At 34.4% G+C, this 16731-nt stretch overlaps 1 protein-coding gene across 2 annotated transcripts in view; it reads left to right on the top strand.

Annotated features, from left to right (window-relative positions):
- The window catches only part of UMAD1 (UBAP1-MVB12-associated (UMA) domain containing 1), a 272473-nt gene that overhangs the window by 198050 nt on the left and 57692 nt on the right, over positions 1-16731 (top strand). For both annotated transcript variants that reach the window (XM_060196181.1, XM_016192588.2), the window contains one exon: positions 878-951. In XM_060196181.1, coding sequence (XP_060052164.1) covers positions 878-951 — 74 coding nt within the window. The remainder of the gene's footprint in view (positions 1-877; positions 952-16731) is intronic.

Below are 16731 nucleotides of genomic sequence, written 5' to 3'. Positions count from 1 at the left end.
GATTGGACACAGTCAAACAATCATATTGTTAAGAGAAAAAGTAAGATGAAATTTATTAACAGCATGTATACCTCTGGTACAAATCCAAGAGACCCTGCAAAAATGATTAACTCCTCTTTGGGGGTCTAGAAACCAATTTTAAATAGCTTAGCTAACTCAAATGACTTTCTCCATTGATTAGATCTTCAGAGAAACCCTTTAGAGAGATGTTTACATATAAATATCTCTTGTTCTGTTGTTCGCATTCTTCCTTCCTTCAAGGCTGTCTTCATGAAATTAACCTTTGCCAAAGGCGTTATCTTGGGGTGTCAGATTTATTGTTCTCTTAACATCGTCATCAATGCATTGTATAAATCTACCCTATTGTGGACATTCCAGAGCTTGCTTAATTTTATGGGAATAACAATTTACAGATTACTAAATTAACCTCAGGCTTTTTAAAGGAGGAGGATAATTGTTTCTTTATCATGTGGAGTAAGCCTATCTCCAAAGTTTTGTTTAGTAATATAACCTTCCCAGGTATTAATCTTAGAAATCAACATGATAACTAAAGGCTAAGTTATTACTTTATTCATTATTCTTTTTTCTGTAAAGTTTATATATTTGATCAGTTATTATATAAAATCCTACATATCTACTCTGCTATATTGACAGATATAAGCACTTAAAAAGATTAAACCTAATTTTTAAAAAAAAATCAACTTACTTACTTTGTAAAAAAAGGAAGTAGTAGTTAATTCCATAATATGAAATGTAGAATAACAAGATACTAGTTATAAACTATATTATTTATATCTATAACATAGATATAAGTAGATGACAATATGGTCCCAATAATATGGTAACATTTCTTTTCTTGTGTGTTTTTGCTTCATAGGAGAAACAACAGATGAACAAAGAGTGGCAGTGAGTAGTGAAACTTCAGAAGTAGAAAGCAATGTACCATTGCAGGTAAGTGCAATCAATCAATCCTTTTGAGCTACAACTGAACAGATCACTGTAATTCATATTCCTCTGAGGGAAAATTGTAACTTCTACTCATGCCAGACAGATAGTGGCCCAGCAGATGATCTACTGACGGGGGATAACATTACAAGGAGTTATTTTCCAAATGTCAAGTTTTTCCTAATGCTGGAAATTTTAAAATTTCTGTGGATGGAAAGGGAATAGATAACTTAAGTTATAATACATTAACTATTTATTTTAAAATATATTTATTTGTTATTAATAACAAATTTCATCTCTTTACTTACTTTGTTAAGCATAATCACCTCCAGTTCCATCACTTTGTCCCAAAGGACACAATATCATCTTTTTTGATGCAGAGTAGTATTCCACAGAATATATATATATATATATATATATCATAGCTTCTTTAGAGAGTCATCTGTTGATGGGCTTTTAGGCTTCTTCCACTCTTTGGCTATTGTGAATAATGTAGCTATGAACATAGTCTATGATGCATATGTCCCTTCTAATTAATGTTTGAGTGTCTGCTGCATAAATAACTTAAGAAAGGTATTGCTGGATCCTAAGGTAATTCTTTTTTTAGTTCCAAGAATCACTTTCTCACCCCTTTACACAAGCTACACGTCTCTATTCACCTGTGGCTTAGGTGATTTTCCTTTTCTTTACTTTATTAATTTTTTTTTGGTTAATGGTCATTTCTTTTTAATTTTTTTAAAATTATCTTTATTTATTTATTGGATAGAACAGCCAAAAATTGAAAGGAGGGGGGAGATAGAGATAGAGAGGGAGAATGACAGAGAGACACCTGCAGATCTGCTTCACTACTTGTGATGCTTTCCCCCTGAGGTGGGGACCGGGAGCTCAACCCTAAGTCCTTACACATTGTCCTTGTGTTCAACCAGGTGCACCACCCACCTGGCCCCCAGTTGTTTCTTTAACTCAGACCTGGAAGTGGTGTGCCTCAGATACCACTCTCTGTTTGGCACTAGCCTTCCCTGAGTACCGCCTTTTATTCCTGAGAATCTTTCCCTCATCCTTTTTTCTGTCCATGAGCCACATGTCTGTACTCAGCTGTGGCTTAGTGAGTTTCTGAAGAAATCCTGTCGTTATTTTGATGAGTCTCCAGGTGATAGATAGTTGCTTTTTCTAGTTGATTGAGGAGAGCAAAATGTGGCTGCTTCTACTCCATAGCCACTGGAAGTCCCTCATTAACTACTTTTAATTACTTTCTAATCTACTTGAATAAATAGGTAATGTATGAACATATAGAAACAGTTTGAAAATAAACTATTCAGGGTCTGAATACTTGCATACCTGGTATGGTGCACACACTATCATGCATAATGATGTGAGTTCAAGCCCCTGGGAGAGGGAACACTTAACAAATAGTGGAGCAGTGAGTGCTGTAGATGTGTCTCCCCCCCATCCTTAATCTCTATAATACAAAAGAGAGAGAGAGAGAGAGAACCCTAGGAATGGTGCAAACACAAACTCCAGTGATACTCATACTGGAAAAGAGAGAAAATAACCTATTGAGAAGTATTTGTAGTATCATTGTCAGCACTGAAATGTATTCCTCAACATTGTTTGGCAGAAATGTTACGGTGCCTATTTGTATTTCACATAAGAAAATAATTTGCTCCTTGAAGATCTTGAAAATGTAGTTAGGAGACTTCTGTATTATATGTAGAAATATACAAACAGTATTTGGTAACTGAAATATTTATTTCAAAACTTAGGGGAAATGTTAATTGTTAGGTTAGGTGGGATATCCATAAAAATTTGTAATTTTGTATATGGTAACACCCTTCTACTAATACCCAACTTATACTACTTGTATTACTACAATATTTCTAAAACCTACCATCATTTAGGCAGTGAGAAAGAATTGTTGAATAAATGAGTGAATGAATTTAATTTAATTATAACTTGTAAGAAGAGTGTAATTTTTTGACATGGTTATTTTATTTTTAGAAGCATAATGAAAATCTGTTATAATGTAATTACAGTACCATTTTAATATTTAAAAGTAGATAGTGCGCAAGGACCCAGGTTCAAGCCCCGGTCCCTACCTGCAGGAGGAAAACTTTGCGAGTGGTGAAGTATTGCTGCAGGTGTCTCTCTGTGTCTCTCCCTCTCTATCACCCTCTTGATTTCTGGCTGTCTCTATCTAATAAATAAAGATAATAATAAAAAGTAGACAGTAATGAAAATCATTAGTCACTATTACAGTTTTCTTTTATATTAATTTGTTTTGTTTAATATGTGTTATTGATTCACCATTGGCTTTACAGTACTAGAAAATTCTAAGATGACAGTTTAATACTTCTGTGTGTGTTTAAGACTCATGACACCATCAAAGCTCTGGTATCATTACACTACTAAAATAATCCCTTCTACTATAACCTCCTGACCCTTTCCTTGATAACACCATTTCTTCTGTTGAGTTCTGTTGTGTTTTGCTAGTTCATTTGCTTTTGTTATTTATATTATACGTGAGCTATTCCTTCACATAATCATTTACTTCCTGACTTAAGTTCACTCAGCATAATTACAAGTTCCATACAAGTTACCACAAAAGAGATGGTTTCACCAAAGAGCTTACCTGTGTAATAAAAAAAGAAGCAGCAATGCTACAAACGAGACAAGGGCTAAGCCACAGTAGAGGGACAGTAAAAAATACTTGTGGAAGATATATATGATTTTCCACAGAAAAGCTAAATAACCATTTCCTTCAACCTTACTGATCTAAAATGAAATGCATTTTATTCTTTGAATATTCAAAGCAAAATCCTTGCTGCATGTTCTCCACCGGCACCCCCATATTCTACCTTGATCAGTCCAGATGAGTCTTATTTAGTCTAATGGCTTCAAATTCTATGTAGAGGGCAGGGTGGTGGCACACCAAGTAGAGCACGTGTGTTACAGTGTGCAAGGACCAGGGTTCAAGTCCTTGGTCCCCACCTGCAGAGAAGAAGCCTCTTATGTGTTGAAGCAATGATACAGGTGTCATTCTTTCTCTCTCTACCTCCCCCATCTCTCTCAATTTATCTCTGTCTCCTAAATAAAGTAGAAATACTTAAATTAATAAATAAATAAAATAAAACTTTGTGTAGACTGAAGAGTCCTAAAATTTATTGGCACCTAGACCTCTCCCCTGAACTCAAAAACTCTGAATCCAACTATCTACCATTTCTCTTACAAGTTTCTAGAAGCTCTTCTCTGTCTCTCAAAGTCTATGTCCAGTCCCTTAGCAAGTCCTGTCACCTCCCCCTCTATACATCTAGAATCTAACCCCATATCAGCATTGGCACTGGTAGTCTAAGTTACCACTTTCACTAAAGATCTCCACCTCTGTTCAGACTCTTTCTCCAACAGCAGATAGAAACAAATATCACATTGCTTCTTGCTTAAAAAGTTGCTGACTACTCAAGGTAACATAGTAAACACTAATCATCTTCAAGTAGGCCTACAAGGAGTTCCATTTCTATATCTCCAATTTCCATCTCCGTCTTCATCCATTGGTTGCCTTTCTACCCCTTAATCACAAGTTCTTTTTCATTTTACTCTTTGTATGTCCTTTAACCACTTTACAGAAACTTCACTTGGATCCAGCCAATTCATTCAGGTCTAGTGCAAGTGTCATTTTTCAGGTTACCTCAACTAATGTGTCCCTCCCCCCAATCGTCACACAATCCTGTTTTGTTTTTTACCTCAAGTTTATCGATATTGTAGACTATTCATTTGTTTACTGCCTGTCTTCCTTGACTAAAATGAAAAGGCTTTTTGTCTGCTTAGGATAGTGTCTGGAACACATGAGATGACCCAGTAAACACCTGTTAACTGATAAGCTAGATTTCATTTAATGTCATCATCTGAGTGCCAAATTAAAGACCTGAAAGTGTTATTTTGACTCATTGTTCTCATGCCTTCCGCCCCATCAAATCTGTCATCAAAAATCTATATCAAGTCTACTTCAAAAATACCATACAAATATAATTTCTCAGACTCAGAACTAGGCTTTCATATGCTTACTAGGTTAGTAGATTAGCAGTTTATTTCCAAAATCTCTTTCAAAAGCAGAACAAATTGTATTATTGCAGTTTCTCAAAATGCCTTGAAACCCACAAATAGAGCTTAAAACCTAGCCCTCTTCAATTGTCACCTCCTTGTGACTTTTCCTTGCTCCCAACCAGAGATAATGCCAATATCCTCTTATAATTTACAGCACATAGTGTCTTTTATTACTTCATCCTGGTGTGAAATCCTAGAAAGTGGAAACTATACTATATTTAACTTAGGTATAGTATAGCACAGGTAAAGTCATATTCACTTTTCAACCATCTATTATTATTTGTCATTGAAATTCATGGCATAAAGTAGTTTCATACCATGATATGCTTCTGTTTTCACAACATAGAAGAATCATTTTTGTTTGTTTGTTTTAGTTTATTTAAATTAAAGTCAATAGATACTAGTACTTGGGGATAAAGTTATAATTTGAAAATAATTATTCCACTGGGAGGTTATCTTCACCTTCTGTTCCTTTCTTACTTTTCATGTTGTCTATCAAGGGTACATTTTGTTAGTTGATTGAAATGACATTCCAATTAAGACTTACTGCCTTCTGCTAGTTTATAGACCTGTTACAGCTCTGTGGATAAACCCACATATTCTTGGAGATTGGGTTGAGCTGGTTTTGAGGTTTTGCCATTATGATACATCTCTTGAGGGAATAAACATTATAAGTAAGCAAGTAATTAGTGACATTCTTTTCTCCCCTTCCTTCCTTCCTTCCTTCCTTCCTTCCTTCCTTTCTTTCTTTCTTTCTTTCTTCTTTCTTTCTTTCTTCCCCCTTTTTTTTTTCTCTCCAGGGTTATTGCTGGGGCTCTGTGCCTGCACCATGAATCCAGTGTTCCTGGCGGCCTTTTTTTCTTTTCTGTCCTATTGGATAGGAGAGAGAAATTGAGAGGATAGGGGGAGAAAAAGAGGGAGTAAGAGAGAGAGACACCTGCAGACCTGCTTCACCACTTGTGAAGTGATTCCGCTATAGTTGGGGAGCCTTGCATGGTTCCTTGGGCTTCCTGTGTGCGCTTAAACCTGGTACACCACCACCCGCCCCCCTAGTTATTTCCTAATTTTCAATCACGAAAGATGTTTTATATTGGCAAAACTGGGATAATATTGGCTACTAATTTACTAGTGAGCCCCCTTTTTTGTTTTTGTAGGTATATTATCATAGGTATAATATATAAATTTTAGTTAATTATCTCAATTTGGATGACTTAATTTTAACTTACTTTTAGATTCATTGTTTCTTGGACTTAATTTTCTTTCTTTTTTTATAACTATGAATATTTAAAAATTTACATTTACTTTTGGTATCTAGTTCTGAGTGCTGTGTATATATTTACTTCAATAGCCTAAGGATAACAAAATAGAAAACTAATCCAATAAAAAACTCCTCACAGAACCACAATTCCATTTGTATATTTGTTTTGAGTGACAAATAATTCACACATACATATGGAGATACATATAAAGTAATCACTAACAGATGGTATATCTGCAAAGCAGGATTTTTAAAGATTATTATCAGCTGGTGGTATTGAGATATTCGTGGTTATACTGACATGAGACACAAAAATTATTTATAATAATAAACTGTGACATTAATATCCCCCAACTTCTGGTAAACAGTAACTTGCGTATTTAATATGAATTTCTTAATGAAGACCTAAAACAAAGTTATTTTGTACTAGGAAATATACTCTATAGCAGTTTCAAAAACTAAAATAGTAGCAAAAACAATAAAATATTTTGCTAAATTTGTTAAAAGTGGGTGATATTAAATCCCTGGAAACTTTTGGGGAAAGGGGGTCTGTGTACTTAGGTCATTTCAAACATGTCTGTCAATCTAGTACATTGTATTTGCAAAATTTTATTTAAATATTATACATATTTAGTTGCAAATAGAATTGACATTCATTCATTAATGTAGCAAACCAAAACTGATTTTTTGAAAATAGCATAGAATTAACGTATTAAAGAAACATTTCTCTTATTGTGTTTTTCTACTTTTTTTTCTTTTTTCTTTTTTTAATTTTATTTATAAAAAGGAAACACTGACAAAACCATAGGATAAGAGGGGTACAACTCCACACAGTTCCTGCCACCAGAACTCCGTATCCCATCCCCTCCTTTGATAGCTTTCCTATTCTTTATTCCTCTAGGAGTATGGACCCAAGGTCATTGTGGGATGCAGAAGGTGGAAGGTCTGGCTTCTGTAACTGCTTCCCCACTGAACATGGGCATTGACAGGTTGATCCATACTCCCAGTCTGCCTCTCTCTTTCCTTAGTGGCGTGGGGCTCTGGGGAATTGGAGCTCCAAGACACATTGGTGGGGTTGTCTGTCCAGGGAAGTCTGGTTGGCATCATGCTGGCATCTGAAACCTGGTGGCTGAAAAGAGAGTTAACATACAAAGCCAAACAAATTGTTGACCAATCATGAACTTAAAGGCTGGAATAGTGCAGATGAAGAGTTGTATGTGTGTGTGTGTGGGGGGGTGTCTCTCTTTTAAGGCAAATATAGGGACTTTGGATTCTATAGGGACTACTTTTATTTTTGTTAGTCATTAAAATGAATGATTAAAACCCTGATTTTGTAAATGATATATGATATAGACTTTGCTTATCATTCTAATAAAAGAGAGTGAAAGTTTGACATTAAAAACTGAGTTTTAAATGGAAAATAATTGGAGTTGCCTTGTGTAGGAAAAAGTAAACATGTGGGATTCTTTTCAGGTATAACAAATGAATTAAATCCTTGCATGCAAGGATTTTTTTCCCCCAAAGTAGTGTAAATACAGGTTTTTGTATTCTTTTTCATAACCCAAATGCAGGTATACTGAATTTTGATAATAAAAGCTCTTTGGATTTATATCAACTATTTTTGGAAAGCATTTTTTGCAATAACTATCAGCAGTCATAAAGATAATCATATACTGTGACAGTGATTCCACTTTAGAATTCTTTTCTAAGAAAATCTTTTAAGCCCACAGTAATTCCTATGCGTGAAAAGATGATTGTCCACTCAGTGAAATTTTTTCAATTCTCATAAATGCAGCTTATGAAATTGATAAAAATAATCATGATATAATAATGTTAATTAAAAGTATGAGAAAAATTGTAGGTGAAGAATGATTGCTACAAGCTATACAGAAAAAGATGATATAATACATAAAAACATTAATAGAACTACCATCCAAATGATATACATATATATACACATACATATAAATATATATATATATGAGTTAAATCATACTTTTCAGTGGTTTATGCTTTCTCATTTGTCTATAGTAAGTGTATCTTAATTTTAATTGACTGACATTGAGAAAACTTTATTCACATAAAGACAGTGTTTGCTTAATCAAAGATTTATTTTTTAAGGCAATAAAAAAACATCTATGAAGGATATATATTGGTGCTTTTATCTGCCCTTTTACCCAGGGATCTTTTCATTAAGAAGAGAAAAGCGACTTGAAATTATTTTTTAGTACTCACTGGAAATCACATGGCAATGGTCCAGGAGGTGGCACAGTGAATAAAGCATTGGACTCTCAAGCAAGATGTTCCAAGTTCAGTCCCCTGTTGCACATGTACCAGATTGATGTCTGGGTCTTTCTCTCTCAGCCTATCATTCTTCATTAATAAATAAAATATTTAAAAAGATCACATGGCTCACATTTTTCTCATTGATCAATATATCAATATGATTGAATCAGTGATGGCCATATTTTTTCTCCCAACAAGTTTCTAGGATACTGATTTGAGACATTTATCCGAAAATCTTGCTTCTATCTTTATATCTATGCTACTAATGTTGCTAGGTTGAAGATATTAGTTTCTATCTTTAAAATAACTAATGAGACAAAGGAGATGACTTAGTGGATAGAGTATATACCTTACTATGCCTGAGGCCTTGAGTTCAATTCCTGACAGCATATAAGAACATCAGGAATTCCATTGTTGGTGAGACTGTACTTTGGTATTCTCTCTCACCCTTCTCCCCCGCCCCTTTTTTTCCTCACTCTTCCTCTTTCTAGAAATAAAGAATAAAAAGTTTAGGCCTAGCATATGACTCAGCAGTATTATGTATGCATATGTGGTCCTGGGTTTATTCTTGGAACCACATCAAAACAAATGTACAAACAAATCCTTAGTCTTTTGAGTAACAGCAAGTGAATAATAATTAATTTATAAAACTATAATTTTATCAGAGAAATACCAGGACCTTTGTTTGGGTTTTTTTGTCCTAACGAAACACCCTTGATATTCTTGATTTGTTGGAAAAATGAGGCACAGTTGTTTATTTGGCTGCTTGTTACATTTTGATTTATTTTTTATTTATAAAATGGATGTATTGACAAGACCATAGGATATGAGGGGTACATTTCCACACAATTCCCACCCCCTCCCTTGATAGCTTTCCTATTCTTTATCCCTTTGGGAGTAGAAAGACTAGAGTATAGCTCCACAATTTTATGTAGGGATCAAGTCATGTGCTCTACTGCTGAGACACCTCCCTGCACCAGTTTATGTTATTTAATATATATATATATATATATTTTTTTTTTTTTTTTTTTTTTTGCCTCCAGGGTTATTGCTGAAGCTCAGTGCTGGCACTGTGAATCCACTGTTCCTGGAGGCCATTTCTTCCATTTTATTACATAGGACAGAGAGAAATTGAGTAAGGGAAGATAGAGAAGGGGAGAGAAAGACACCTGCAGACCTGCTTCACCACTTGTGAAGTGACCCTCCTGGAGGGATCTGTGCTGGTCCTTGGACTTTGTGTGTTATGTGTACTTACCCCAGTGTGCTATTGCCCAACCCCTAAATTATAAATTTAATTCTTATATGCTTATCCCATTATGAAAGCTACCTTTTAGAATGATTTCATAAGTTTAGTGTTTTAGATTTTTATTTTCATGTGAAAATAAATATAATAAAAAATACATTTAATAAAAAGTACATTTTGCTGGATTCCTGCTCACCAAGCGAATGATCTAGGACAAGTTGCTCTTTACCTCTTCTGGGAAATGAATTGGGATTTTTGCCATCAAATGCCAACCTTTATATTACAACATTGATATGGAAAGTGGGAGGATCTGCTGTGTAGTGAAGATTTCAGACAGTGATTAATAAACCTTGCATGCTTGTTAAGAAGAAACAGCCCAACAGTCCTTTGCAGGTAAATTGTCAAACTGCAAAAACCACTTCCAGAAATGCTGCTTTTTCTTATAAAGACTATCTTGGGAAAAACCAAGTTGGCCACAGGTAAAAAAAAAAAAAAAAAAAAACTCACTTATTGTTATTTCTTTGAATTTATAAACTCTTCACTTTCAATTTTTATAATTAGAAATATAATTATAAATAGATTGTTGATTGCTTAAAAGATTGGCATTAACAATTAATTTGTGGCCTGCTTATCAGAGTTTAAGAGCATTTCCCAAATTTCAAATTTATATACTTTTGTTACCATGTGATCTGCCTTAACTTCAGTGTGGGGCTAGGGGTGTGTATATATATATAAAATAGTTGTTGTATTTTCTGGCTTCATTGAGGTTAACTAGAATGTGAAACATAATGTTCAGAAACATAATGTTCATTCATCCTAGCTTGTGTGAGGTGTATGAGAACTATCCCTATTTCCATCCAAAACGCACATATGGTGTGGGTAAGCCAGTAATGTGAATTTTACGTAGTGTTTCTGCTCATGTACACAGTCTGTTGCTCAGCACCAATTATTCATTGCCAGAAATCTGCTAACCTGCTGCGTTTGTAGCTTTGTTTGATGGGGCTAGGTAGCCTAAAGAGACCATCATGATAATTTGTTTAACTTTAGCAACCTTTATTTATTAAGGTAACATAACATTAGCCACTACTTCATCTTTTGATTCATAGGAATATAATTAGAATCAAAGAATAGAATCCTTACTGCATTGCATGGAACTACTCAAACCCAGTGTTATTTATTTTATATGTTTAGAAGGAAGAACCAAAATGTGTAAATATTAGTTACTTTGCTTCTCCAGCTTACATTTCCATGTTTGATATAGAAAATATTATTTTTTAAACAATATGGAATGGTCTCTACATTTTACTGTCTACTTTTGTTGTCATTGTTTCCTATTTTCACTTTTGTAATTTTAAAAGCCACAAATCAGCAGGGTGAGAGGTCCATGTTGGGAGAACAACTGTTCTCTATTTCCCACAGCCATTTTTTTTCCTAATCCCTTGTTTTTTTAATTAGTAGCAAATGGTCTTTATTTTTCCTTGGTTCATGTTACAGTTGTAACTTCTTGACACTATATAGACCACTTAAACTAAAATACAACCATGTTTATGTTGTCTTTATAAAACTAGGAACTCTTTTTTTGAAGGATTTATTTAATCTGAATTTTAGGCAATAGAAAATTAGCATGTGATTTTGTCTAATAGGCACTTATTGAATATTCTACTTTATACCTTGCTGAGGATTCTTTTTGTGAGCATTCTTTATGAGATATGCCAATATGAACATAAAGGAAAAAAGAAAAGCTTTACTAAGGCTCCACTAAATTTACTTAGATTTTACTTTTCTTTCCAGAAATAGAAGGCCCATTCATTGCTGTAAACTCTGGTTTTGTTTTTGTTGTTGTTTTCTTGAAACTGAACTGTGTTCTCTCATTCAGTAATTGACATTGATTTCTGCTCAGCTAAAAAGTGATTAATGTTCAGTGTTGGAATACATACTCTTAGGAATACCACCTTTACACCTTTACACCTTGCCTTTAGATTAATTAAGTTTGGGTATAGATTCAATATGATGTTAAGTCTTAAGTTTTCTCCAGTTCCTTTTTGTAAAGCTATATATAAAAAAGAGGTGTGTATTTGAGACTGCAATTGTAAAAGTTAAAATATACTATTTCTCACAAGTAAAGCAACCCACATTTCCTGTGCCTTTTTATGCCACTTGCAGAAGACTGGCATAAATCATACCTAAGAGCTCAGTGATAGTGAACTGAGGAATCATTTCAATAATAATAAAAATCTCATGAAACTGTTATCAGAATTTTACCTGATGAGATGCGGACAAAGGCCAGAACAGTACTCCACTTTGACTTATAGTTCTGGGGATCCAGCCTGGGGCCCAGTACATCTAAGTCCCCTTCTTTAGCCAATAAGGTATCATATTGGCTACTCTCAGAATTTATGAACTAAAAAGAGGTTAGTAAACCTGCAGACCCTATTTAAGTTGGTTTCATTTGGAGAATAATTTTGAAATGTGATGTTACTTTAGGATTTAGTGCTAGAACAAGGTGCCTATCAGAAAACTGTGTATTTTCTCTAGCATTGACATGTGTTGTAGCTTATCTCTCCTGAACTATTTTTACATTTGGTTTAGTAACTTTCTAAGAGACTTTTAGTATTTGAACTTCATTGTGACATTTGTTGTAGACATATTACTACACTGCCTGCTATGTTCCTCTGTATGAAGTCCTACTTATCCTGATTTCTTGATGCTTATATACCACCGGAAAATATTTTATTTTTCCCAAGTGACAATATTTTCTTTTTTCTCTCTTTTTTTTTTTTGCCCTTGTTGTTTTATCATTGTTGTGATTGTTATTGTTGTTATTGCTGTTTTTGTTGTTGCCAGATAGGACAGAGTGAAATCGAGAGAGGAGGGGAAGACAGAGAGGGAGAGAGAAAGACACCTGCAGACCTGCTTCACTGCTTGGGAAGTGACTCCACTGCAGGTAGGGAGCTGGAGGCTCTAACCAGGATCCTTACACTGGTCTTTGCACTTGGCACCATGTGTGCTTAACCCACTGTGCTACCGCCCGACCCCCCAATATTTTCTTATTCTCATGGCCATTGTGAATTTTGTGCCTAATCATTTTTCCCTTTTTTTTCTTTAGCAAGAAGTTCAGACTTACAGCTCAATTGTATTAACTATTTAAAACTTACTATGATATCCACCTATATACTTTATCTTCCATTTTTATCATGTGTCTATTTATATTTCCTGTACATGGTTTTTTAATCTGCGAATCTTCATGTTGGCTGCTTCAGATTCATTGTAGAAAGAAATAAAATATATGCACATATATGTATGTTTATATAATACCTATATAAACTAAGCTTACCTCTAAGCTATGCTTTTACTTAATAGATTAGAAGAGAGAATTCATTCCAGTAGTAGATTCAGAGAACCCTTTATGGATAGTATGGAAAACTGACTGGGAGCTCAATTTTTTTGTTTCACCACATGATGCAGCACATACCTTTGAAGAAGCACTTAGCCTTTTAGATCTCCATATTCCTTTGTTGTAAAGTGGGTATTTACTTCCAGGAATACTAATTTACTTCCAGAGATACTGTAGGAATTCACCAGATCAATATGTATCATTCATGTTTTTGCATACAGTGTCTAATATATGCTGAACACTTAATAAATGTTAGTTTATTTGTAAATTAGAAGGAAATCAGGTTTGATTCCTTGAATATCATGAGAACATAGAGTAAAAAAGTGTAAATCAGTTGAAATTGTATTCACCTGTGGGAGATTGAAAAGAGAGTGGTTTAAATTTTGGGTTTTATTTTTTCCATGTGATAAGTCTAGTAAAAGGAATATTTAGGAGCACAATATGCCATGGTCCATGTGCCTTGACCCTTGTTGCAAGATAGCTGTTGTAGCTCTCAGGGGAAGGAGAATAAAAGTACCCATGTCTTGAGACTTTCTCAAAAATATTTAATGGAATTTTAATGGCCACCCTTATGGCAAAGGATTCTGGAAAATGTTTTTAGTGTGGTATTTTGCTACTCCCAGCAAAATCAGTGCCCAATAATGAGATAAGGGAAAAAATAAATACTAAATTATGAGTAGTATCTAATAAAGATACTAGTTAATTTTGCTATTTTGAAATTTTATTTTTCCAGAAATATATGTCAGTGGGAACTAAAGAAAGTATACGGAAACAATTATTGTTAACTGGATTCTGTTTATAAGTAAGAAGTCACTGAATGGCCAAAGGGAAGGAGGTTAGAAAGAAGGGGAAATTTTTATTTTATTATTTGTTAATCTGTGATAAGCTAAGCACGGTACTGGTGGGAACATGATGTATATGCTCTTAAAGATTCTACTTATTTTTAGGTGAGAGTAAAGCAGAGGAGGTCAATCAAAGTGCTGCTCAGTTCTGGTATAAGGCAGTCTTGGAGATTGAAACTGACACTTCCTGGGCATCAGTCAGGCAAGCTGGTGCTCTAGCAGATTTGTGTTATCTCTCTAGAGTGTAACTTTATGTGTATTTTCTCAGTAAGTTTCAAAGATGAAGTCAACTATATTACACATTTTATGGAGGAAGAAAACAAGAACTAACCACATAACCATTAGCTCAAACTTGCATCTAACTATCCACAAAACCTTTGCTGTGCACTGTATCATTTCATTGAATAACCGGACAGAAATCAGCCACTGCACTTTGCTTTTATTTACCGTGAAACCTTGTAGTACTGAGGTCCATAATTATTTGTATATAGAATCCCCCTGGGTTGCTGCTACTGGTTGCTGAAGATTGTAGATACATCTGGGAGAAGCACAGGTACACAGTTGTGGTGTTTTCCTCTATATATCTTTCTATTGTGTCAGTAATCCCTAGGAAGATTTTTTTAAGACAAAAGGAACATGGTGAAGCAATAGTAAGTAATTTTTCAGGAGCCAAAATGTAAATTTGAGAGCTGGTAGAACTACGCCTAACTTGGGGAGAGGTATTCTGTCAAGCCAATCAGAAGTCAAGGAATATCCTTGATTCCATCCCCTTCCTTTACTCTCAACCCCTATTTTGAGGTCACTTGAGTCACTCTGTTTCTACTTCCTCTATGCAACTCACCAATCTGTTTTATCTGCTACTTCCCCACTGAACTGCAGGAAGTAGTTTAGGCCTTATTGCCTCTCTCAGGGACTCTTGCATATAGTTTCTGAAATGGCCTCCAGTTTCCCATTACTTGATGCTAATAAAGGCTCTTGAACTGCTTATAGGATGGTATCTAGTAAATTTGTGTCATGTGCATGGCCTTCCTGGTCTGGCCCTAGCCCTCTGTTTAAACATGAGTTCTGGTTTTTTTACCACAGGATGAGCATATTCTTTTCTCCTGGATTTGTAGGTACAATTCTGTCCTATTTCTGGAGAACTTTTGCTATCTTTCACTTCTAGTGTTCAGTTGGAAAATACCTATTAAGCCTTGAGACCTCTGCTCAAGTATCTTTTGCCTTGGATGCCTTTTATATCCCCAGAGTAAAAGCCTGTCTTTTGCTCACTTCACACCTTGTACATGCCACTCTTCTAACTCCTTGTAGCATGAACTGGAACTTCATGAAGTGGGAGTCATGGTTAATTCAGCATTGTGTTTCTTGTGCTTAGCACTATGTCTAGTGTGTGTTATGTGCTCAGTAAATATTTGATGTATTATGTATGCAGGAGATAACAATTAGTTTGAACCAAATTGAATATTTCATTGTCTACTTCATTAATCTCACTATTAACTCAGAGTCTTACTGAAACACTATAACGTTTGACAAGTTCCTTACTTTTTTTTTAATACTGTGTAGTGAAGATATACTTATGAAAGTACAGCATCTCTCTGAATTGAACTATTCTTAGGTTCTTCCACAGTTTCTGTTAGTATTTCATGTTATCTTTAATACCTGTTTGGCCAGTTCAGTGGTGATACTTATTACCAAATCATAAAGAGACTTCTATCTAACTTTATTATGTGTTATACCTTTCCTCAAAAGGTACTTTGTTCTTGATGTTTTTCTTTATATTGACTGTTGTGGCATCAATTTCTTACTGAAGACACATTATACATTTTTTTTAATTATTCAGAATGTTTTTGTCTCTTATGTCTAAGGAGTGACTCCTAAGTATGTTTTTATATTTACTTTGTCCCTAATTCAGCCCTTTTTGTATAAATACTAAGTTGGCAAAATATGTAAATGATGAGCATCTGGAGATTTTCATCAAACCATGAATATTGTTACTTTTCAGAGTTTTAGTCTCTAAATTTTAATATAGTCAAAATGTTTATATTCAGTAGTTATATAGTGCTTTATTGACAAATTACAGGTGATTACTGAAAGGATGAAAGAATATAGAAAGCTAGAGTCCTACTTGTCTTATATTTATTGCTGAGGCCCTAATTCCTAAAAAACAATGCTTATACTTAATGGTGTCAAATAAATAGTCGTTGAATAAGGAAAAAGGAAGCAGTAGCATTTACATTTCAGTTAATTATTTAACTAGTGCCTGGGCAGGCAGTAACACAGTGAACTTGCAAGTCCAAAGTTAAGGAAAGAGAATTCAGAATTCATACACCATATTTACAAAGTCCTTGCAGAGGATTTTTCAGAATTACACTTTTGTAAAAGGATCACTCCACTAGATCAGAAAGAGGTGGGGGCTATGTCAACTGGTTATATTTCCATAAGTGTTTTTTTTTTTGTCACCTCTGTTGACATGGAGAGTCAAAATTAGTGTTCTGTCCATTCAGCTTACCTATGTAAAAAAAAAAAACTGATTCAGTTTCTAGTGTAAAGTTATTTTGTCATCCAAAGATTCAATGAGTAACTTTACATTTTGTTCCTGCCTTGCTAAATTTGATTATCATGATAAATATATTATGATTCTGTCTTCCTACCCAAATGCATTTTTAAA

The sequence above is a fragment of the Erinaceus europaeus genome, chromosome 8 (assembly GCF_950295315.1).
Source record: "Erinaceus europaeus chromosome 8, mEriEur2.1, whole genome shotgun sequence".
In the NCBI taxonomy this organism is placed as follows: domain Eukaryota; kingdom Metazoa; phylum Chordata; class Mammalia; order Eulipotyphla; family Erinaceidae; genus Erinaceus; species Erinaceus europaeus.
This window is presented reverse-complemented; position numbering and strand designations above follow the sequence as displayed.